The following is a 24,543-nucleotide window of genomic DNA, read 5'->3' as shown; positions in this document are numbered from 1 at the left end:
ACTGCAATCAATAAAAACACTCCCATGTACCCAAGGTGGGCCAGGGTACAGGAGCAAGGACTACCGGCCCTAAAATCTCCAGTTGTTAATGTACACACTCGGTTGCATCAAATACAACATTCACAAAAGGTCACATTGTTCAGCGTTTTTTTTTTTAAAACTTCAGTCTTAAAATGTGCATTTGTGTGAGGATGATAGACCAGGCCATAAAAAAAAAATTCTTTTAGCGAAGTAACCTCGGACTTAACAGTCGGACTTGTAAGGACATGTATGTGGTCATTAACCTTGCACCTTCTTCCTGCACATCATGGATGCAGTTTACTATAGATTATCCCAGATAATGTCAATGGCTGCATCGTTGAAATATTGGACGTGTTACAAATTCTGCACAAAGCTTTTTTTATTGGTCCTGCACTTGTCGATCCTCAAGTGTAAGAGGCAGCAATGGCCACAACATGACCTAGTTTTTCTCCACACAAGATGAAAAAAGAGTTTTGGGGTGGGAATGTGAATATTTCAGTATTTGAGTATAAAAAGTTTTAACAGCCCGCTTTTAACTTACCGTTCAATGAAGCAATCAGCCCGTGGAGTTCCATATTGCATCTCTCAGCCAAAAAAGACTACACACTCAACTGTTTTCATTTTCTCTTTCCAGACCATGGATTTACTGTAGCGATTGGGTGGTCAGTGAAAATAAAATGTCTAGATCAAATAGCCAAGTAAAAGTCAAGCACATAAAAAAGCATACTAACTTCATTAGCTTGCCAACTTGAAAATCATTGAAATTAACACAACAGCAACTAATCACTCATCCGTGAGCTTTGTTAAATGAAAATTGGATACCTTAATTGGAAAATGTGAATGTAATCTATATTCATTTGAATGCATCTGATACCCCAAGTAAAGCGTAACATCTCTAATGACCTCTATTACTTATTAAATAAACTTTGTTAAAAATAACACCATTGTTTTTTTTTTTTTTCCACCATTATGTCCAGGTCTCTGAATGATAGCATGTAGAAATTGTTTACCTGACTTTGGCCATATGGGATCGATTCCAGGTCATTGCCGATGTAATTGTGAGTGCAAATGGTTGTCTGTCTCCGTGTGTGTACTACCAGTGAATGGTGATCGCTTTAGGGTGTAGTCCATCTTTCGCCCAAAATTATCTGGGATTAGCTTCAGCACCACGCAACCCTGACCCGAATGAGCGGTGTTATAATTAAATGAATCAACGTAGGAATTGTGTTTTTTCATGATTGATGATAAAGATGTTCTGTTTTCACCTTAGGCAGATGTTACAGTTTCTAATACTGGATGTTATACGTAAACAGCACACTTTACCTGATCCCGTGCAGAAGAGCAGCATATTAATTCATTCGTGTTTTTCCCTCACATCCACTCATGCACACTAAGTTTTGGTGATTCCAATTATACTTTAATGCTGATGGTACTGACCTAAACTCAAAAATAGGGCTTCCCTTTAATTTTTTATACAGGTTTTCTATGTCCTCACGTTTTTAAAAAAAGCCTAATTGTACTGTTTTTTACAATCATGTCTGCCTTCAACAAACACTGGCATCTATAATTCGGCAATACACTATATTCCAAATTTTAATAATGCATTGATTTTATAATAATTATTTTCTATAGTGTACGTCATTACTATATATGGAATGATTTCATGGCCTATTGTATTTTCTTTACGTGTGCTTTTATAAATCCAAACCCATTTTGTGTGTGTGTTTTCCTTAAAGCCCCTGACACATGTAACATGGGAAGTCTTCCCAATGGTGGCTGTGAGTACCTTTGTTTAAAGGCACCCCAGATTACAGACCACTCGCCTAAATACACATGTGCCTGTCCTGATGGAATGGAGCTGGGACCAGATATGAGGCGATGTGTCACAGGTAAATAAAGTCTAGACATTATGTAAAATGTTTGCATTCATTTTTTTTAACACCATAATTTTATCAATAGCAAAATATTATTCTAACATAATTTCAGGCTGATACTGAGGAAATGTCTGTTTTTTGTTCTTTTGAGTCGTGACCCTACTTTGCGGTTTTTCGCTTATGGCGGCCATGCCTGGTCTACATTACCCGCAATAATTGAGATATTACTGTAATAAGATTTAAAGCTTCACCATGAAGTGCACAAATTAATAATCAATAAAGAATAAATAAACAATAATTAAGTAATGATAAAATAGGTAGTCAACATAAGTAGTGAACAACATAAATGAGTGGTAAAGAAGTGCAAATACTGCCCATCCCTCAAATATTAATGCTTATTCTTTTTCTCTTTCCACTGTGCAGTCCGAGCAAGAACAACTACAACGGCGGTTCCTGCCACCACCACAACCACAACAACAAAAGCCACACCTCCTCCCTCCACAACATCACCATCCCCAACCACCACTACTGCCACATCTACAACACTTAGGACCACAACCAGGCATCAAGAACCGCCTGAGAATCCCAAGGAGACTTACCCAGAGGACCCTCGAACACCTGCCACCAAAATGACTCTGACCAGTTTTAGTAGCACAAGTCAGACATCAATATCCACTCACACATCCTCACTTTCCTCAATGGTGCCCAACAGCATTCACAAAGAGAGCAATGCCAACCTATCACACAGAGGTAAGGATCAACCTAAGCTGGGTAAAGGGGAATTATGGTTTGCCCATACTACATAAAGGTGTTTTCAAAAAGTCAATTCAGCCATATTACATTGCACTATTCTGTTATCAATTCAAAATCTGTCTGAGCCAATCTGTTCACGTGTATTTTTTGGTGGAAATAAACTATAGGTGGACAGCAGTCAGCCGCCGTGCTCTGGCATCTGGTAATCATGGTTGTATGCATGAGGGCGATTTTTCCCAGCTCAAGTCTCATATTGAGTGGTATACATCCTTTAAGATGTGGGTTTTTTGTTGTGTTTGTTTTTCCATACAGTCATACCTCTACTGACAAAATTAATTGTGTTTTTTGCCTCTACTTATGAAAATAATTTGTTCCAGAACTATTTTGTAACTTGGATTTTTCATAGGTAGAGTAGTACTATATGTAAATTGTGTCATTCATTTCACGGTCCTAAAAAAACTACCCCCTAAGCCTTTTAAAAATGATCAGTGTCCCTTTTTTATGAAAGATGTGAGAAATTGACAAAAAGGAAAGAAAATCATAAGAAAAAAGTTAAAAAGAAGTTAACATTAGCACACGAACATATGTAGTTAAACACACATCTAAAGAACTTCAAACTATGAATTCAAAACAACTTAGCATTAAATAGAACTCCAAAGGATAAACAGTCTTTCCATCTTGTCGCTCAGTTCCAAGGAGTCGTCACTTTTAATGCTTCCGTCTGCTTCTCTAGCATAGCAATTTGAGTAAATGGCTTAAAGCTGTGTTGCCTTACAATGTCAGTCAATTAATACAACAATTTTAAGTAAAGAACTCTGTGACAACAAATGGCAGCCAAAAGAAAGTTGTTTTGGTGGGAGGCCGTGGCTGGGGAAGTTAAGCAGGCCGGACGATTTCAAAATCAACTAACGAAATGCATTCATTTAGGGGGATATCGTAACTTTGATCTTGTTTTCGTATTTTGAGATGCTGATTTGAATATCAAAACGCTTTGAAAAGTGAACATTTCCTACCTAGAGGCATTCGTGAGTAGATATACAACTGTATTAAGAATCCTGCATTGAAGCAGGTTTGGTCTTGATGCAAATGTATTGTAGGCCCATTTTGATTAGTTTTATCCAAATTGATATACAAAAGTCACTAATCGCCGTAAAGTGTAGTATCAGAATTTATCAGATATGAGGAAATACACACCCCAACTGCATAGGTACAAAGTTTCAAGACAGTCAGTTTTCAAATGACAAATGGATTGTGACAAAGTTAGTGTTCACAAAAGTCTGTATAAAAATGAAGCCCAGTATTGCTACTTAATAATCTGTATTTTGAATTTTTTTCACATACATCTAGCCTTTTTTTATTATTACATAATTTGTATTTTTCCAAGCAGATTTTTTACCTACCCTAGTAACATCAATGCTAAACATTCTAATGGTAGACATCTCACGTCAAATTAGTACAAAAGTATCAACTTTTTGATGGGTTTTCTCAAGCTTTAAAACGTTTTTTGAAGAAATAATAATTTATACGAAACAAATAAGCAACAAGGGTGATTACCTGCTACTTTAGAATAAGAACTTTACGAACATGATGGCTACTTAATGCTACAAACTTTTTTGATATTGAAAATAACTCTGGATTGTTGCATTTCTCAGACTCTTTTTTTTCCCTCTCTCTTTCTGTCTCTCTCTCTTTTTGATCTCAGCTGCGGGTGATCACTACCTCATAGGCAACAACATCACAGTAGCTGTCTTGGGGATAGTCATTCCTATTGGTGAGTCCTCTTAACTTTCTAGCTGTTTATTTTTTTATTTTAGTTTTTTTTTTCGTGTGCCTTTTTTGCTTGCCTGCTTCCCCCTGGCTTTTTTCCTCTGTGATTGGTTTTGACATGCATGCATACGTATGTACATCCACAATAATGAGTTAAAAATATTCATTCATTCATTTTCTGAACCGCTTATGTTCACAAGGGTCGTGGGGGGTGCTGGAGCCTATCCCAGCTAACTATAGGCAGCAGGCAGGAAACACCCTGAATTGGTGGCCAGCCAAACGCCGCAGGGCACACAAGACAAACAACCATTCACCCTTACACTTAAATCTCGGGTCGATTTAGTGTTCAACCAGCCTACTGTGCATGTTTTTGGGCTGACATGCTACTGCTTTTCTTTTTTTTAAAACAAGAAGCTATGATGAGTCAGCAGGTTCAGTAGATATCAATTGCCTTTATAATTATATGCATATTACAGTGTGCCATTGTCAAGCAGATTCTAGCAAGTGGGGAATTTAGTTCATTTTTCACCATCACGTTGGAGTGACTGTGTTTCCATTTTGAACATAGTGTGCTGCACTCAATCTAATTGCGTGGCTCTATTCTCACTCAAGTATCAGAGTAAAGAATAGAAAAAGGGCGAACAAGGCGTCATGTTTATTAATAAAGTCCTAATTCATCAAAATATATCAAACAGGTTCACAGTTGACATTCAAATGTTAAAGAAATGACCCATATAATGTTCGGACTATAAGGTGCACCTGAAAAAACTGTAATTGTTTGAATATAAAACAAAGAGGACTTTAAACTAAAAGGATGGTCCATATTGCATAAAGAAATATTTCTCCTGAAAGATATTGATGCTATTAGCCTGTAAAACCCCTAAATAAAACAACAATGACATCCCCCAAATCTAAACCAAACAAGTAACAAAAATGGGGATACAAATTTAAAAAAAATAGTCAAATTATATATATTTTAAGGTGCACTCAAATTGTTTTGTTTTTCTCCGAAACGGATAGTGTAACTCATAATCTAGTACTGCGTAAGTGCCAAGAGGCCCTAAATGAAATCTCATCTCATTTTCTGAACTGCTTTATCCTCCTGAGGGTTGCAGGGGGTGCTGGAGCCTATCCCAGCGGACTTTAGCCCAACCATCCATTCATACCTAGGGGCAATTTAGAGTGTCCAATCAGCCTGCCATGGCATGTCTTTTGAAATGTGAGAAGAAACCAGAGTACCCGGAAGAAACCCACGCAGCCACAGGGGGAACATGCAAACTCCAAACAGGTGGACCGACCTGGATTTGAACCCAGGTCCCTCACTGTGAGGCCGACGCACTAACCACACTGTCCCCAGGCCAACCAAAAAATTAAATACATTCATATCATTTAAAATGGAAAAACTACATGACTACTAAATCCTGACGAAAAGTATATATTCTGGTTTTATATATAACAAGGCATAAATAAGGTAAAAGACAGTTTCAAAAATTCGGATACTATGTTGGAAAAATCATGCAGAAAGCTACCGATTTAAACAAAATTTAAAACTGCTGTAAAGGCACAGAATGGAGAGCTCAATAACACATAAAAAAGTGAATTATCAAATGATATCATAAGACAGCACTATAGCTATATCACTGCAAGAAAAGTCACAAAAAGCAATACAGCTATTAACTCCTTAACGACCTCTCATTAACATAAACTGAATGAAACACTGCCAGCCTTTCCCTGTTAAATGGATTGGAGATGTGTTGCTTCAATGGGACTGATACATGAACATTCACTCCCAATAAAATTAAAACACATTGAATTTGAGCAAAATATTACCATTCTTTTCATAGACATACATTATGCTAATAGCCAGGAATGGCCCTCTAATCTACAAATGGGATTAAAGTGACAATATGACTCAATTAAAATAAACTGAGTATTCATGTGGATGTGTAAATGGCCTCACAGGATCGGCATATGCCTGGTATCTCTTTCATCTCTCATAGTCCCCTCAATGGTTGCTCTCAAACATTGTTCTGCCATTTCCCCCCCTTCTTCAATTGAGATATCAGCTCAGCTCATTATAACAACCCCCAAAGATTATTAACCCCTGTACTTGCATCGCTCATTCTACCCTCTTGCTATTCATCGAAGCAGTAAATCCCCTCATTCTGCATTTTTGGCAGAATTGAAACAGTAATTATTGTCACAGGTCTACAAGGGCTGGATTTCTGTGCAGCCTTCCACTAATGAGCCGCACCCACACACATCTCCTCAAGGGGAATCACTCTAACTATTATAGTCAGTATTTAGCAAAATTCTGTCATTTATGGGGTACTGTAATTGCTGTGAAATACTAACCTAGTGGGCATACAGAGAGGAAATAAAATGGGAGTGGACTTAAAGATCAGTCAAAGACAGAGTAAAAGTGCATTTCTGCACAGAGGAAATTACATGGCAGTGTCTCTTACTTATCAACACACATTAATGTTTATGTTTTTTATGGAAGAGAATAAGGTGAGGGCATAATGACACTCTTATTTGCCAGAACATTATCATTAGGGAAATTCAAATCTCCAAAGAGTCAACAGCCCTTTATTCTTCTTTCATAACACTTCCAAACAGGGTTGTCAATTAACCTTAAGGTGGCACATTAATTCTGTACCAGCAGATAAAGTAAATAACAAACTTGATTGGATTTTATTGTTGGGGGTAATGAATTATTACATGGCTTCACTCTCAGAATGATTCTTTAGAAAATGATGGAAAGCCAAAGGTGGACTTCAGTCCCATACTTGCTGGATCTGTGTGGGAGGCTGAAATAGAATATCTATTACAGGAGCGGCCAGCTGCTGCCCACTGCCTAGTTTTTATTACACAATATTAAAATATAATGGAAAATGGCCCACCAAAAAAAATGAGTTCAGCCTACTTCTACTTGTACTTCTCAGATTGGACACTTGATGGAGTGAGTAAATTAAACAGTGCAACTCGTCTAATTTGAAGGTCAAAATTTAACAAAATGTTGAAAGCAATGTTCGAAACTGGAGAACTTAGTATTTTGTATTTTCATTCATTCATCTTTCATGCCGCCCATCATCAAAAGGGTTGCGGGGGTTGCTGGAGCCTAACCCAGCTGTCTTTGGGCAAAAGGCAGAATACACCCTAGATTGGTCGCCAGTAAACTGTAGGGCACACACAGAGACAAACGACCATCATACCCAATCATACCTATATCAGCGGGAATTGAGCCCGAGCCCGTGCCTGCCCGCACTGAAGTCAGGCGAGTGAACCACTACACCACGAGGTGGCTATTTTGTTTTACATAACTAAACTCATACATACAAAATATATATTTTAAAAAAATCTATTGTGATACATTGATCTTGGTTGTAATTTTGCCGTTGGAAAACATTTTTTTCTGCAGTTTTTTTCAGTAGTGTAAATTTTTGTGTGTCATTTTTTACTACCATTGACGCCGATGGATGTCCAATCCAATACCCACAGAGGGGCTGGTTTGCGACCGAACAATCGCTGTCAAAGCTCACAGTCAAAATGAATTATATGCCCATAGCGTCAATGGTAGCCTATGAGTTAATCCTAAAAGATAAAAAAAATTTTTTTGCCCAATTCCTAACCCCTGTTAACAAAGAAAAATGGGTGGATTTGTTGGCCTTTGCAGCCTTTGACATTTATGTAAGCGGCCCTCAGAAAAAAGTTCGGACCACCTCTGTTGTGTTATGTTTGAATGATGCATGCAGCTGCTCGCTGTAAATGAAGCATATGTATTCATACAGCATGTATGTGGTTTTCATTTAAAATATAGCTACAGGATGAATGCAAAAGGATGTTTCTGTTAAATGAAGGCTCCTTGTTTTCTTTCCAACATGCTTTTTGTGTGTTTTTATATTTAATATTATGGAGCTGCTGATGTCTCCTTTTGCAAATGATAAAGTCATGGATGTCCACCATGAATATCCAATCTAGAACTTCAATGAAGTATAGAGGTCTCTCTACTTACAAAATTAATTTGTTCCAGAAGGTTTCGTTGCTTGAATTTTTCAAAAGTAAATGTAAAAACACTTCTCTCTTCCAAGGTCCCCAATACAACCATCTAAACACAAAAAAAAAATCATAACATACCAATTTTCAATTAAATACTTGTTAGAAATGGAAAAAAATGAGAACAAAATATAAGAAAATTATTTAGTAAGCCATTAAAATGTAGAACGTGTAGGTGAGAGAGGAGGAGGTTTGCAAACATTTGGCAACAGACAAAACATATAAACATGCACACAAAAACACAAGTGAACAACTTAAAATAATGAATTCAAACATTGTACTTACCTTTCCTGGGGCCCATAATAAAAAATAAAGAGTAAATTTGAGTTGAGCATACTCAAAAAACTCACAATAAAAGTTTTTAAAAATCAGTGATGCTAAACAGTGGTCGAGGGCATCTTTTTTTTATCAGAAAGCAATAACAAACATGAAAAATAACAATATTGGATTGGAAAAAATGGGTAAATAGGCATTTATTGACACAATTTTTCTGATAACTTTGAATTCAAAAAACGTGACAGGCTGTTGTGGTCAAAGAGAAAAAAATGCATGCATACGGTATTTTCTGGCTGTATTTGTTGCTCAAAAAATTATGACTTAATCGAGATGCGCACAAATTAGACTTGACATGCACAAAACGCCATTAAGCAAGGCAATGCGGCCGATATGGCCATTTATTTCAAAGTAGAGAAAAGATAAACAGATAAAACACTTTACAAAATTTATTTTGATGTCTATGAATGAAATTCAAGAGAAAAAAAAACTTATTTTGCATAAAACGTGAAAAAAACTCACTTAGTTTTGCCTGCCATTACTCGCTCAGGGCTCTGCCATCTTATGACAAACTAGACCACTACAGACACAGTTCCTGGTTGAACTCCTCACGTGACTACCTTTTTGAATTTGTCTACGTGCAGGCAACACCATTTCGGAATATGCAATCCAGCAGAAGTTCCTTTCGATTCACACAGAATCTCAGAAATACCACGTGCGATTATTTTTCTTAAGATATTCCCTTCATAGTAACCCATTTCTTGAATATGGAGGAAAATTGTGAACCAGGAGGGCTGGTTGATTTGAAGGCTATTTGAAGGGTACGGCTTATACGCGGAGTCAGCTAATAATCGAGAGAATAATTGTCTGATGAGTCTACTATGTAGCCGAAGAAAACCCACCCAAGCCCGGCAAAAACATGCAAACTCCAGACAGGTGGACCAGCCTGGATTTGAACCCAGGCCCACCACTGTGAGGCTGACGCGCTAACCACTCATTTGCCGGACCACCCTTTAAAAACAAAGTAATAATTCCCCCCAAAAACTCCAAAGTTACTGATGGAGTAAGACTGATAAAGTAGTCTTTAATTAAACAACAACTGCTCAAAAAGTGTTTTCACCTAAAAATAAATGGGTCTTGAAAAGAAAAAAACAGAAAGAAAATAATGAGCCCTCATTACATGAAAGTGTGTTTATGTGTAAGTGCTTTAAATGCTGCTCTTTGTCCCCTGGGCTGTGTTAACGCTCCCACCGTGTGTTGTTGTTGTGTGTGTGTATGTGTGTGTGTTAAACACATACAGTTCCTATCCTTGCCACAGTGGTCATCGGGTTGCTTTGCACCGGCGCCTATCTGGTTTGGCGCAACTGGCGGCGCAAGAACACCAAGAGCATGAACTTCGACAACCCTGTCTACCGCAAAACCACAGAGGACGACGACGATGAAATTCATATCGGCCGTCACAGCGAGTCCATTGGACACATCTACCCAGCAGTGAGTGGCAACCACAATCAGCCGTTCATAGCGCTTCCCTTAGGGAGCGGCATCAGCGACACCAATTCTCATTGGTACTCAGGAGCGCCAATGCTCTCCAGTGGCAAATGAGAAAAGGAGGTGTAGGAGTCAGAAAAGCCTACTTGTTTGTGAAAATCAAGCAGGCGTGCACATACCACACAAGTACAGAAAAAAAAAACATTTTTTGCAGTAATCACTGAAAACACCAAACACACGAGGCCCTTCACAATGTTATTGTTGTTCTTTCCATTCCTCTTTTGAACATGCTCATAGACATTTGATCAATTTTTCATCCTCCAATGTCATTTTGTATCATCGATGTTGTGATTTTTTCAGGTTGTTTGTTACTTCGTGAGGACAATATCTACATTTTCATTATTTGACAAAAAAAATCATGCACTGATACATTTTGTACATTTGTTTTAAGACGCTGCTTGTTTTTCATTCAGGAGCAAAACCTAGGATCCTCATCATACAGTAATAGTATGATGAGAATAGTTCATTTCAACGACTCCCTGCCTAATCATTGATACCAATTTTTAATGAATTGGAAGAATATTTTGAGTAGAACTCCAGCACAGTATTTCACATTTTTAGTTCACATTTTTTTATTCTGAACAATTTGTAATATATATATATATATATATATATATATATATATATATATATATATATATATATATATATATATATATATATATATATATATATATATATATATATATATATATATATGTATATGTATATGTATATGTATATGTATATGTATATGTATATGTATATATATATATATATATATATATATATATATATATATATATATATATGTATATGTATATGTATATGTATATGTATATGTATATGTATATGTATATATATATATATATATATATATATATATATATATATATATATATACATACATACATACACATACATACATACATACACATACATACACATACATATACACACGTGTGTGTGTGTATATATATATTATTATTATTAAATGAAATTGGGAGCACACGTCAGAAGGTAAAGCAAGATTCAACAGCAGCTGTGACTTGTATTAAAACCCAGGAACAGAAAAAGTGGAGGCAGAAGTCACTTGTAAAGAAATTCCTTCCAAATCATGTGTCGTTGTCAGAGTAGCAGACGCGCGGTGAGAATATGGGGGATGGTGATTGAGTACTTTGATCGGTTGGCATGGCAACGCTGATTTCTTTGTGCCGCCCAAGCAAGGAAGGAGGCAAATAATTTGGATGAGGACGATGAAAGGGAATTGCCCAAATGATTTTTTTCATCTACTAAAAAAAACATTATCACTCAGGAAGTTCTACGGGTAATGCTATGTTGGTGAATATTGTCCAACGATCATGTCATCTCAGCATCAGAGCGATCAGGCCACCTTTTTGTGTGCCAAACATTTGCAGCCAAAGGCATTAAGACCACATTTCTAAAAAAAAAAAAAAAAAAGGAAAAGACAAGGTGATCAAGGGTAAGAAGAAGATGTTGTTAATGTATTTTTTTGGAAAGGGAGATTGCTGTATTTTTTATTTGGTGTATTTAGTTTTAGTTTTGTTTAGATTCTTTACTCTGGTAACATATTTTATCTGCTGTTTCCAGCGAGTGGCACTCAGTCTGGAGGACGATGGGTATCCCTAAAGGAGGGATGCATCCTCTCACTTCATTCCCACCTCGATCCTTCCCTCCACATCCAAACGTCCAAATTGATTGCAATCGTTGTGCCTCCCTTTTATCTAGCCAACATGATTCACGCAGCACATATATGCCAACTTTCTCTTTTACAGTAATATCTCACTGTAAAAATAATACCACTAAGGGCTGCTACTACATTTTAATTATAGTGTGTAGTCCTTCCTTCACTCATTTCTTCTCCCTTATCTGCTGCCTCCTGGTCGTCCTACATAACATTAACATGCTGCTCTTGGATTTTTGTCCAACTAATTGTACTAAGTTGTCATCGTATTGGAGCAGAAGTTCTACATTGACATATTGTTCATTATCTGCAAATAATATGTTAATATATGGTGGCCTAGTGTACAAGTGGTTCACAGTTCTGCGGCTGCACAGTGTGGGGTTTGCATGTTCTCCTTGGGCTTCCGTGGGTTTTCTCCGGGTGCTCCGGTTTCCTTCCATAACCCAAAAACATCCAGGATAGTCTGGTTGAACCCACTCAATTGCCCCTAGGTTTGAGTGTGAGCGTGAATGGTTGTCTGTATCCTCGTGCCGTGCGGTGATTGGTTAGACACAAATTCAGGGTCTGTAGTTAGCTGGGATAAGCACCAGCATCCCCACGAACCTTGTGAGGATAAGCAGTTCTGAAAATGAATTAATATGAATATATTACGTCACTTCACAACTGCAGAGAATTTTTATTCACTTCAAATGTTAAGACTGCAATTGTCTTTGGGTGTTATTTAAAATAGAGGCATCTTTATTGAGAGATTTTTACTTTCTTGGTATTCGTGTTTGCCTCTTAACATGCTGAACAATAGCAACATTAATTAATATAGTAATTGAGAAATGAGTCCAGGGACACTGGGATGAGGTGGAGATGTTGACCATTTCAAGGTGATGTGAGGGTGGAAGATTAAGAAATTTCCCTATTATAATTATTCCTCTGTGTTAGCATCAGAGCTATACACACTTATTTACAATGAACTTGGGTTTGTTTCCTTTTCGTCAGGCAGATATTTTGTTTGCTTGTTGGTTCTAATCCTATTGTATAGATGATAGCTACAGACTGAAGGGGATTAAAAGCTTGAGCCAATTTTGGGTCAACAGAAAGTAATATGAAATTCTGATACCATGGAGGCAACCAGATTCAAATTTGATAACTTGAAGGGATAAATGAAGGCATTTTTATTAAATGAATGTTAGCTTCAGTTATGGTGTTCAGTTTGGTAGAGTTCCAACGAGATTTCAAGAAAAAAATCTATCTGTGATAGTGGCTGAAAAAGAACACAATTAAAGCTTTTTTGGTGTTATTGAAATGCTTTAATCAATCTTACAATACATGTAGGATTTAAAGGCCAATAATTATCAAATTCCCGATGTAGAAGGGTGCAATACAAGTTCAACCTGGCAGAGAGTGTCTTTCAATTAGCTGCTGGAGAAACAAATCGATCTTACTGTCAGTTAAGTTCTAAAGTGCGGTGGGGGAAAGATGAGTAAGAGAGGGACAATCGTTTCATTTAAACTAGACAAGTGGAAAGAACATCTATTCCACTGGCTTGGTGCAGAAATGTTTCAAACCCGCTGAATCGGATGAAATGCTCAGTGAATATTTCTGTAATTGCATGGATGACTTTCTAATGGTCATTCACTTTGAAATGCTACAGCAAGTAAACATTAGAGCTGTTATTACGCCCAATTAACTCTTGTAACTGGAACTACAGGATGTCTACCAGATTTGACACTTAAATAGATCGAAAAATGTGTTTACACTGAATTAACAACTCCCTAATAGTAAACACAGAATAATGTCGCTATTGGTCAAAACTCTACACACACCAACAACATGTCTGCCTTTCCTGGACACAAAGTCACTCTTCAAAAGTGGGATTTTGTAGGCTCTTTATTGGTAAACTAGAGCAAACTTGAACCATATATTGATATGCTAGAGCTGTACTAAATATTGTCCCTTTACCAAGACAATACTATAAATATTGCAGTACAGTCCTAGACAACTATACATCTCAAATACAATATTTGGTATACATTCAACCCTAGCCAATGCTGATGTCTGGTAGATAATACCATATTCCCTCGAATATCGCTACTATTGCGACTAGAACTCCGCACTGAAGAAAAAATAAATATATATATTTTTTAAGTTCATAAAAATGTGAAAATACACACTGATATTCACAAGCAAGCAGAAGCCATTTTTATTTTTTAATTGGGGTGAACCTACTTTGCGGGTTTTCGTTTATCGCGGCCATGTCTGGTCTACAGCAACCGCGATAATCGAGGGATTACTGTACTCATTTGTTGATCGAAGTTTGTTTTTTTTCCCGCATGGTCCTATTATTCTTGAATTTTAATTCAGTTGAAGTTCATTCACCTAACTTGAGTGGGGACAGCGTGGGATCAATTCCCACTTTGTGTTAGTGTGATTGTGGGTACAATTGGTTTGTTTTTCCTCTACGTGTGCTCTACAGCCGTGGCAACCAGTTTATTGTTTAGTCCATCTTTTGCTCGAAGTGAACTGGGATAGGCTCCAGCACCCCACAACCCTGAGAAGGATACGCAGTCTTGAAAATGAATCAATTAAAATAATACATGGATTTTTTTGGCCTGGATTCAGCCTGACGTACGGTATATGCAGAGTGCTGTCTACTTTTTATTCTCTTTAAGAAACATGGTACTGTTACTGTTGTCTGATTTGTAGGAAGTCTACTCCCATATTGTGTTTTGTTACTTGTGAATAGTAACTAAACAGCTTAGAAAGCTACTAATTGTTTTTACGGCCTTTCCAAAAGTAACGAGTGTCTTGTCCTTTCAATAGCTTTGCACTAAAAAGTAGTCTCTCAAAATGGGGTCTTCCAAATCTGTTCACCGAGGAGAAATGATCTCTGCTTACACAAATTGCAGGATATGCTTTCTTACGATATTTTCTTTGTATGTGTCACCACATTTTCCTTGCATGCAATCCATAGCACTAAAAAGTAAAGGTTTTAATTCATCTTATCCACTACTTTCTGGCTTATAGAGCCCCTACTTCCTTTTACTACTCCATCTTCATCCCAACATCTACATCTTTTATTTGCAAGGGCAGCCATCAAAAGGAGAGGCACACTACAAAATATAAACAACAACAAAACACTGGATTAAACCTTGCAGCCAACAAGAAACCCTCAGAGATATAAAGAAGATACTCCTACCCTTCCTTTCAAGAGAATCTGCTACTTTTACCAGCATTTTGGATAGCAAAATAATCTGTATTTTGTAGTGAGTTATCCTTTAGGAAGGTTTCTTAATCAACTGCCATCTTTTATTGTGGTATTCATTTACTGTACTCAACGCCCTTTCAAGTACTAGTAAGAAAAAGTATTTCTCTAGAGAATAACAAATAGAGTACAGCATTGTTGTGAGGTTTGATTATCTGCATAGAATTTTGACTATCATCAATGAGTCATCAGGCTCTTCCAACTGTTTGAAAGACTATTTTTTACTTCATTGTCTATAAAAAAAAAAACATGGGCCTCCATCCATTTCGCAGTCACACGGTGGATATTTTTATGCTGTTTGTTGCACAAAAACTTTTCAAGAAGCCTTCTGCACTGTGGCAAAGGATAATGCTCTTAGGTGGGGGGTGGGTGGTTTCAAGGCCATTCAAAAGTATTGTCCAATGGTTTTTAATTGTGACATGTACATATTTTTCATACAACTTTTTGATAGTGTTTTAAATGTATCTGTAAAAAAAAGGAGAAAAAGATGTACATAAACCTTTGCGGATGAAAAAAAAAAAGTGTAGAATATATGAATTTATTTGTACACAAGAACACTGGATTTCTTTACTACTTGATTGTAACTCAAATTAATAATCTGCCAAAGTGTTTTTATTTGACTTTTTCCTGTTGTCTCTTCCATTTGGTTTGCTTTTTAACAGGACTGCAGTGTTTTTATGTTCATACTGTATTTAATTTTGTTAAATAGATTTTGTTGTTGTGCAGGTGTAATTTTGAAAGGGGGTTATCCTTTTTAATTTATTGGTGCCTTGTTTTGTGCTCCTGTATACTTTTACCCTCTTTCTTTCTGTGTTCCGTGTCTGTAGGAGGATGGAGGGGATTATTATTCGGCGGAACGGTGGGGGGGAAAGGGCTGTGGGAGTTTAAAACTTAGCAACTTCGGTACTTACATTGACTATCTGTACTGTATGCCAAAATGGTCTGACTCACGTTTCTATGAAATCAAGCTGTTCATAAATATCTCTATATATTGATATATTAAATTCATAAAAACATTCATTGGTGTTTTTCCTTTCAATCCTTTTTAGACAAAAGTAATATTGTTTGCTGTAATGGTGTTCAGTTCAGTTGTAAAAAAGGTCAATCACTAAAAGCGAACAATGTGTTAAGAAGTCCACTAATTTTTTGAAATTGTGAAATTATTTTTCTGTAAACTACATTAAAAATTATTATCTTTGACATAAATGACTCCATAAAAACGAATTACTACTAATTTTAAAATTTGTAAAATGCAAAGTAAAATGTGTAGTACGGTTAGCAAGCCACCTTCATCTTTTCCATATCACCTCAGTCGTGCATATTAAAAAAAATACAAAAAATATATTGTTTTCATGATAACGTGTATTTAAATCTTCAGCCATTGTAGGCTGACGAAAAAGCTATTAAAATCAACACTATATTTGCTTGTGCAGCTCACTACAGATAGTTTGTTAGCTCTGGCTAGTCCATTCTATCACTAGCCAATCATAGTTTGTGAAAGCGATGACGTTTCCTTATACCTATGAGAAGGCCTTAAGTTGCGAACTCGAAATCTGATTGGTTAAAGCAACAGTTTTATCCATGCTTATTTTACGCTGCAGAGGCTGCAGAACTGATTGTACTCCACTTAGATTTCTGACCCTGGCAACAAATGATGGCTGAAATGTGATTGGTTAAATGATTAAATATGAAATCACACATCTGGAAGCAGCGCAACCAGGGAGAAAGCAATGAAAGGAATCTGACAGACAATTTGGAAGTATTTAAGTATTTATGGCCAAAATATAATTAACATCCGTCAGTAATTCAAATATTTATTTAGGCCGGCAGAGAAGGCCTTGGAGGCCCTGACGGTCCACCTCTCACCCTTTGTCATCTTTATTCAACTTCATTTCACACTTGGCTGTAATGAGGACCATTATAGAAAATATATGACTGGCCAGTCCCTTACCCACTTTATCAAGAGTGGGCAATTAATTTTCCAAGTAGGCCGGCTTAGAAACTAGAACAGCTGTTTAGCCTCATGGCAGTTGTGGACACATTAATATTATGTATTTCCATAAAACATTCAAATGTGTGAATAATCATAGTATGACCCTTCATTGAAAGGAATTATTTTTCTACTGAGATTATAAATCAACATTCCAAACCATCAACTCTTACTAGCCATTCTGTCTCCAATGTACGGGTAATAAGAGTTTTGTGAACAAGGGACCACTGTTGGCATTGTCTAAGTCAGGGGTAGGGAACCTATGGCTCGGGAGCCATATATGGCTCTTTTGAAGGGTGTATATGGCTCCGCTAACCTGTGTGGTAAAATATGGGTATCGCTGGTGAGAGACCTAAATCCCGAACGCACCAATGGGAGCGTCACGCTGGAACTGTGGCGCCAAAATGATCTCTAGCACCTTTTAATCATACAGTTTCTTCATTAGACTCTACTGCATGCATACTCTCATTGATACTCATTGATTAGCAACAGCTCAAAATGTTCTCTAAAGAATGCAGACACTTTTTTTTAATTTACAAAGTGGTGAAATGATTAATAAATGCACACATTTTCATGTAGTTTTACTTTTAGATTCTATATCTGCTAGATAAAAGTGACCACGAAAGGTCACTTAACACTCTAACAGACTTTCTACACTACGTAAACAGAGGTTAATTAACAGGGTGCGTAAAACATACATTCGTGTCGTGAACATAGGAAAACGAATAGGACACTGCGGCTAAAAATATGATGCGCCGAATAGTCGTAATAATACAGCATGTGTTTCAAGATAAGCGTGGGGTGTGTCAGAAATACAAGACTTGAATAAAAAAAAGGAAGGAATATCGGATTACTGTGAATAATATCAATTGGGCCAAATGTTGGTGACAATATAATATGTATATACGTATATGACACTACTCACGTTCTATCATGGACGCACACTGTACACATTCATTTCACAGGTCAAAGGCCGCAGTCGACGCCATTCCGTCCAGAAACTCTTGATCCCAGCGTGGCTTTCGCGAGTGACATAAGAAAACGGTAACTGACTAATAGCGGTTACCATAGAAACAACAACTAACGAAAACCTTTCTATCACTAAATATTTTGGAACCAGGACCACAGGGACTAAACCTCCCTTTCGCAACCCCGTTAAAATAGGAGTGTGGAGCGGATGAATATTTTATATTTGTATAGTATTGGACTTTTGGTGTCATTGAAGGACAGGTCTCGTCCATGTCTTTGCGATGTGTCAAAGTCAACACAGGCATGGCCAACACCCACACTGATAGACCACTAATGAATATTCAAATTAGATTCAGTCAGCTGTATACTAATGAGAACGGCATGTTGGTGCAAGAGTCCCTAAAGGACCTCCTAAAATAGCTTGAAAAATTGATATTCTGGGTACTTTAAATGCAAATAATTGAGCAAACCTGGAAAAAACACTTTCTGATCCTTGCATTGCACAGATTGATACAATAACTGCGTAATAGATGGACACTAACTGAGGGCCAACAAGGTAGTATTCACTCTCTCTCACCAGTAGGAGCCACACACCTGAAGGTAGATACTGCCCCCAAGTGGTTGGTAAAATACCCTCCAATTGCGAATTTTCTGTCCTTTTTTTATTTGACCTTTGTTTTAGCGGGGTGGTATTAGTGTATGCTGATGACCCAATGAAGTGAGAGCATGTAGTAGCCATGCTTGGACGCACGAGGGCGCTTTCTGTCGTATCAGAAGTACCATGTCACATTTTACTATATATTCCTTAAGTGGTCCTGTGGTGTTAAGTATACCTGGAATGTTCAGGCTAATGTTTTGACCTGCAAAGTTATACATCCTTTAAGATGTTTTTTTTTTTCTTCATGTTTAGAATTCTGCATTTAAGCAGATTAGGACTAAAACTTGTTTCCACGAAAGCGGATCTGCACTAAAAACTAAGAACATTTTATTATGAAGGCATGAATGAACGTGTTGGGTGCTGAATAAGGTTTCATAAATAAATTAACATAGCCCCCCGGCTGAGTGGTTAGTGCATTGCTCTCACAGTTCTGGAGTCTTTGGTTCGAATTCAGGTTAATCCACTGGTGAGGAGTTTGCTTATTAACCATGCGTGGGTATCCTCCGGGTACTTTGGTTTCCTACCACATTCGAAAAAACATGCATGGTAGGCTGATTGGACACTCTAAATTGCTCCTAAATATGAGTGTGATCATGAATGGTTGTTCGTTTCCTCGTGCCCTGCAATTGGCTGCCCACCAATTCAGGGTGTACGCCACCTTGTGCTGGGATAGACTCCAGCACCCTGCGTGTCCCTTGTGAGGATAAAGCGATTCAAAAAATGAAAGAATGCATGTACTTTCTATTTTGATTCATTTTTGTTACAATGTGATATACAAAAATCGCATTAATCTTCTTAAAATGTACAATGAAAGACATTGTATTCATCAAGATTGAACCGGCTGGCATGATACGAGGGAATTCACACCCCTGCAGTTTATAATTCTATAGGTGATGTTTAATGTTATCTCATACTCATTAAGGTGGGCAAAAAAATAGCATTCTGTCAGCCTTTACCTTTTTGTCACATTTAATTCTGTTGTTCAAAGTGTCTTCTGAAGCATTTCATTCCTATTTTCTTTGTCAGAGCAGGTGAGGCATTGTTACAGCTCTTATAGCTTCATAAAAGTTTTCCTCAATAAAGTCACTTTGTATTTTAAAACCTAAGTTAGCACTGGACTATCTCTCAGTCTCTTTTTTTCTCTCCTTCTTCTGCCATGTGGATGACAGTTCCATTATCTCCTGCATAATTAATTGCAGAGATTAGCCACAGGAGCAGGCAGAGTGACAAGGATATATATATATATATATATATATATATATATATATATATATATATATATATATATATATATATATATATATATATATATATATATATATATATATATATATATATATATATATATATATATATATATATATATATATATATATATATATATATATATATATATATATATATATATATATATATATATATATATATATATATATATATATATATATATATATATATATATATATATATATATATATATATATATATATATATATATATATATATATATATATATATATATATATATATATATATATATATATATATATATATATATATATGTCATTGTGTGACAAATTGGAAAGCATAAGTCATCAGTAAAGTTTGAGATTTTCAATTAAATGTCATTATTTACGACTTGAATTCATGGATTGGAAATTTCACTTTTTGTGTAGATGTGCTGGGCCTGCAATTTATATATTGAAATGCTAATTATGCGTTATTCGTCATCCTGCCATCTGCAAAAAAAAAGGCACCCTCTACTTCCAGAGTTGCCGGACTTGTTCACAAGTGATATGGAGAAGCCTGTTATTCTCCATTTTTATCTTTAAACTATAATGTATATTGCATTTTCATAGTGAAATTTACACAATTATGTAACTTGTTGTAGATTATTGTTGAAAAACCAATAAAAAATCTATACATTACAAGGTCTTTGCACCCATATTCTTTCTCAAATGTCCCTTCTTCTTTTTATTTTATTGTTTTAAACCGTTTGTAGTTTAGGTACTGTACTATCTATCAAATAGACCCGCAAAACAAAAGTTGTACCTTAAAGTATTCTACTATAATGCCATTTACATACATACAGAAAACTGCACTTTTTGTCACTCATCCAATATTGAGTCTGTTGATGATAGAAAAACTACTACAAAAGCCATTTTTTTTCATGTTTCATTTATTTATCGTGAAATATTTCTCTGTTTTCCAACATGTACGCTTATTTGAGATCATACATAAAGATATATCCTATGTTTTACACTCTTCCATTTTCACAATTGCAGATTGTAAGGGGAAATTCAATATAGATATTTTTCTGTTATTATAGAGATCATGTAACATGTCATTTGGTAACATGAAAGGGCACATGAAAAAGTTACCAAAACTACACCAACCATCACTCTAAACATCATTAGCCACTGCTCAATTTTAATCACTGAAATAGCTGTCCATGCAAACATACATATTATATATAATCTATATTTATATATATTGTATATGGTAAAAATATATAATTTTGAATAAATATTTATTATTATTTGTAGGGCATATTTTCTGACAATAGAGGTTATATAGTTTTTTTTTTACAATATTATATATACATTTTAGCTGGCATTAAAAGAACACGACATTTAACTTTTGATGGAAAGTCTTTGGCGACAAAACCTTATTTTTGTATCCAGTTCACACTGGATTGAACATAAAAAATTTCACAAAAAGTCATGAATGGCACAATAGATAGGATTACAGATTTGTCACAACACTGGCTAAAAGTTCATTTGTTATACACAGGTTTTGTAATATAATTACAAATGACAAAATATCTTGGGAACTCTGAGTTTTAGATTATGTGCAAATTCCTTTTATTATTTTTTTCAACCACCTGTTGAGATGATTTGTCTTACTGAGTTTAGGCATTCAGGTATATGTTTTATATGAACATACTTTATTAAATAACTCTTTCAATGTCATCCATCAGCTGAACAGTCATTTAATCAAGCATGACTACACTATTATGTTGTTCTTATGTTTTGAAATGCTCACATAAAATTTAGTTTCATCATTACAAACCATTGAAATGCAATACAAATATGTCATCTCCTGCTAGTATCAGTTTAAACAATATTAACTTGTTCACCTACTGTAAGAGTGTTAAATCATATCTAAATCTACAACCCAGTCAAACAAAACATATAAGAATTTTCTCTGAATGACAATTCACTTCAGTTTCATTCACATTTTTCATATTCATTAACATTCTTTTGTATCATATGTATAAAGTATAATTGCAAAAACACAGATCTGAGGAAAGTTTTACACTTGCAGTAAGTGGACTGTTTCATTTTTCTGGGTATTAGTCCCAATAGAGTTAAAATTGCTACATTTTGTGATTATTAATAATATAATATAATCCAGAATTGGGAATGCAATGGCCAGTCTGACATTCATTCTGCACAATTTTGTATATAAAAGACTAGTAAACTAACAGTATAATACAGTATAGTTTATAGCATTGGGCAAGTGTGTGTCAGCCAGTATTATAACATACTGTTATTTATCTGTTGACAGTTACCAAGCTAACTTTATGAAATGCAGTGACTTCTGCACAAATACAATCTTTGTAAAAAGAAAAATAAGTGCACTAAATAATTTAATGCTTTTGAAGTTAGAGTTAGTTATATATTGGGCAAAATTGTACATTACTTTTTGTATCCTTCCATAGTAATATGAAATATTTCACGGCATCAGTGTTTCTTGTAAATTCCACATTCGCACACCTGCACATTACATTTAAATTATTATTATAAAATAAGACACTGAATGATGTCATTTACCAGTTGTATGATGGGAAACAACAACATTACTTATAACTCATTTCTGTATGTGAGCTAAAAGGCCTTGACCTTATTCTGAATATTTACAAATCAATATTTAAAAAATAAAAATAGAAACATATCAGAAAATACAGAATCTGTGTTTGTATATATATATACTAATAATCTGATGAAATACACTCTGTAAAACTAAATGTGCACCATAAAAAAATGTTTTCACAAAGAAAAAAAATACACTGAATGCCATTTTTTAAATACCTTATCCTATCTAATATATTCAAAAGGTAGATTTTGTGCTTAGTATTATGCTTGAGGAGTATTAGAAAGAGGCAGCAGTTATCTTTCCATCTACATGTCACCTGACCTGTTTATCCAAGCCAGTGTTCTGGTGTCCACTTATTGATGCAGCATATCTATGAAAAATATGTTGGCTAAAATATGAAAGAACAAATATAGGCGTATGTTGTTCTTTTTTTTTGAGTGGGTGAGCTCCCAAAACGCCAAGGTAAACAGCACACATATGCAGAAGGTAGGGTGGATGGGTATATCTTTGTTCAGCTCTTTCTGCCCTGTTGGTTAGATAAGTAACTGGTTTGGAGAAGATATTTTGGCTCAGTGGCTAGATTTAGGCTTTTCATGCGTCTTGATAAGGTCAGCAACATCAAGGTGAGAAGATCCTTCGGCCACCTCCCTTGCGTTTTGCCCATTCTGGAGAAAGAGCAAAAAAAAAAGATGCAAGGGTTATTTTCTAGGTCAGTGATTTTCAACCACTGTGCCGTGGCACACTAGTGTGCCGTGAGAGATCGTCAGGTGTGCCGTGAGAAATTATCCAATATCCTTTTTTTTTAAAATTAACATTTATTAATAGTTTTCTGCAAATATGATGTAATTGTCCAGTGTCCGTGCTGTAGTAAATATACTATACAGAGTGTCATTTTGTAAAATTTTTGGTTAGTGGTGTGCCACAAATTTTTCCAATGTAAAAAATGTGCCTTGGCTCAAAAAAGGTTGAAAAACACTGTTCTAGGTATCTGCAGAAAATGTTTTAGCCCTCACAGTGGCAGTATTGTGCTGTTTTGTTCTTCCATCCACCACTGTTGGAAAATGGAAATACCGAAATGAGAATACAGGATAAAAATATAACATATAATAAATATCTAATTTTCTCATTTTCTGAACCGCTTTATCCTCATTAGGGTCGCAGGGGGTGCTAGAGCCTATCCCAGCTGACTCCGGGCCAGAGGCAGGGGACACCCTGAATTGGTGGCTAGCCAATCGCGGGGCACAAGGAGACAAACAAAACATCCACGCTCAGATTCATACCTACTATGAAGACTCGAATAAGAGTAGGCACTGGAATAATAGTAGGGAGTGGAAAATTACAAATGAATTGATAATAGTAGGCACCGGAATAATAGTACTACTACTACTACTACTACTACTATTACTACTAGTATTCATTATTTTTGGAATTTTCCACTGCCTACTATTATTCCGGTGCCTACTATTATTAATTCATTTGGAATTTTCCACTCCCTACTATTATTCCAGTGCCTACTATTATTCGGGTCTTCATAGTAGGGGCAATTTAGAGTGTCCAATCAGCCTACCATGCATGTATTTGGAATGTGGGAGGAAACCGGAGTACCCACAAAAAACCCACACAGGCCAGGGAGAACATGCAAACTCCACAGAAATGGACAAGAGCTGGATTTGAACCCAGGAACCCAGAGATGTGAGGCCAACGCCCTAACCACTCTCGCCACCAATAATAAATGTAATATAATATAAATAATATTATAGTAATATATATTTAACTGCTTTATCCTCACTAGGGTCTTGAAAAGTATTCTATAGA

General features: G+C 36.0%; 2 protein-coding genes across 8 annotated transcripts in view; one reads left to right on the top strand and one right to left on the bottom strand.

Annotated features, from left to right (window-relative positions):
• Window positions 1-16,252, top strand: part of lrp8 (low density lipoprotein receptor-related protein 8, apolipoprotein e receptor) — a 76,775-nt gene extending 60,523 nt beyond the window's left edge. Inside the window, exons 15-19 of one of the 4 annotated variants that reach the window (XM_077716506.1) lie at window positions 1,758-1,910; window positions 2,319-2,645; window positions 4,351-4,419; window positions 10,063-10,235; window positions 11,883-16,252. In XM_077716506.1, the coding sequence (XP_077572632.1) occupies window positions 1,758-1,910; window positions 2,319-2,645; window positions 4,351-4,419; window positions 10,063-10,235; window positions 11,883-11,921 (761 nt within the window). In that variant the 3' untranslated portion in view covers window positions 11,922-16,252. Of the gene's footprint in view, window positions 1-1,757; window positions 1,911-2,318; window positions 2,646-4,350; window positions 4,420-10,044; window positions 10,349-11,882 lie in introns of those variants that run through there. The other 3 variants (XM_077716505.1, XM_077716504.1, XM_077716503.1) reach the window with 3 other exon arrangements.
• A 4,797-nt stretch (window positions 16,253-21,049) lies between these two features.
• The window catches only part of kank4 (KN motif and ankyrin repeat domains 4), a 53,063-nt gene continuing 49,569 nt past the window's right edge, over window positions 21,050-24,543 (bottom strand). For all 4 annotated transcript variants that reach the window (XM_077717499.1, XM_077717500.1, XM_077717502.1 and 1 more), the window contains exon 10: window positions 21,050-23,393. In XM_077717499.1, coding sequence (XP_077573625.1) covers window positions 23,298-23,393 — 96 coding nt within the window. In that variant the 3' untranslated portion in view covers window positions 21,050-23,297. The remainder of the gene's footprint in view (window positions 23,394-24,543) is intronic.

This window comes from Stigmatopora nigra, chromosome 5 (genome assembly GCF_051989575.1).
Source record: "Stigmatopora nigra isolate UIUO_SnigA chromosome 5, RoL_Snig_1.1, whole genome shotgun sequence".
NCBI classification, from domain to species: Eukaryota; Metazoa; Chordata; class Actinopteri; order Syngnathiformes; family Syngnathidae; genus Stigmatopora; species Stigmatopora nigra.
Note: the sequence above shows the minus strand (reverse complement) of the source record. Positions and strands in the feature narration are given on the sequence as shown.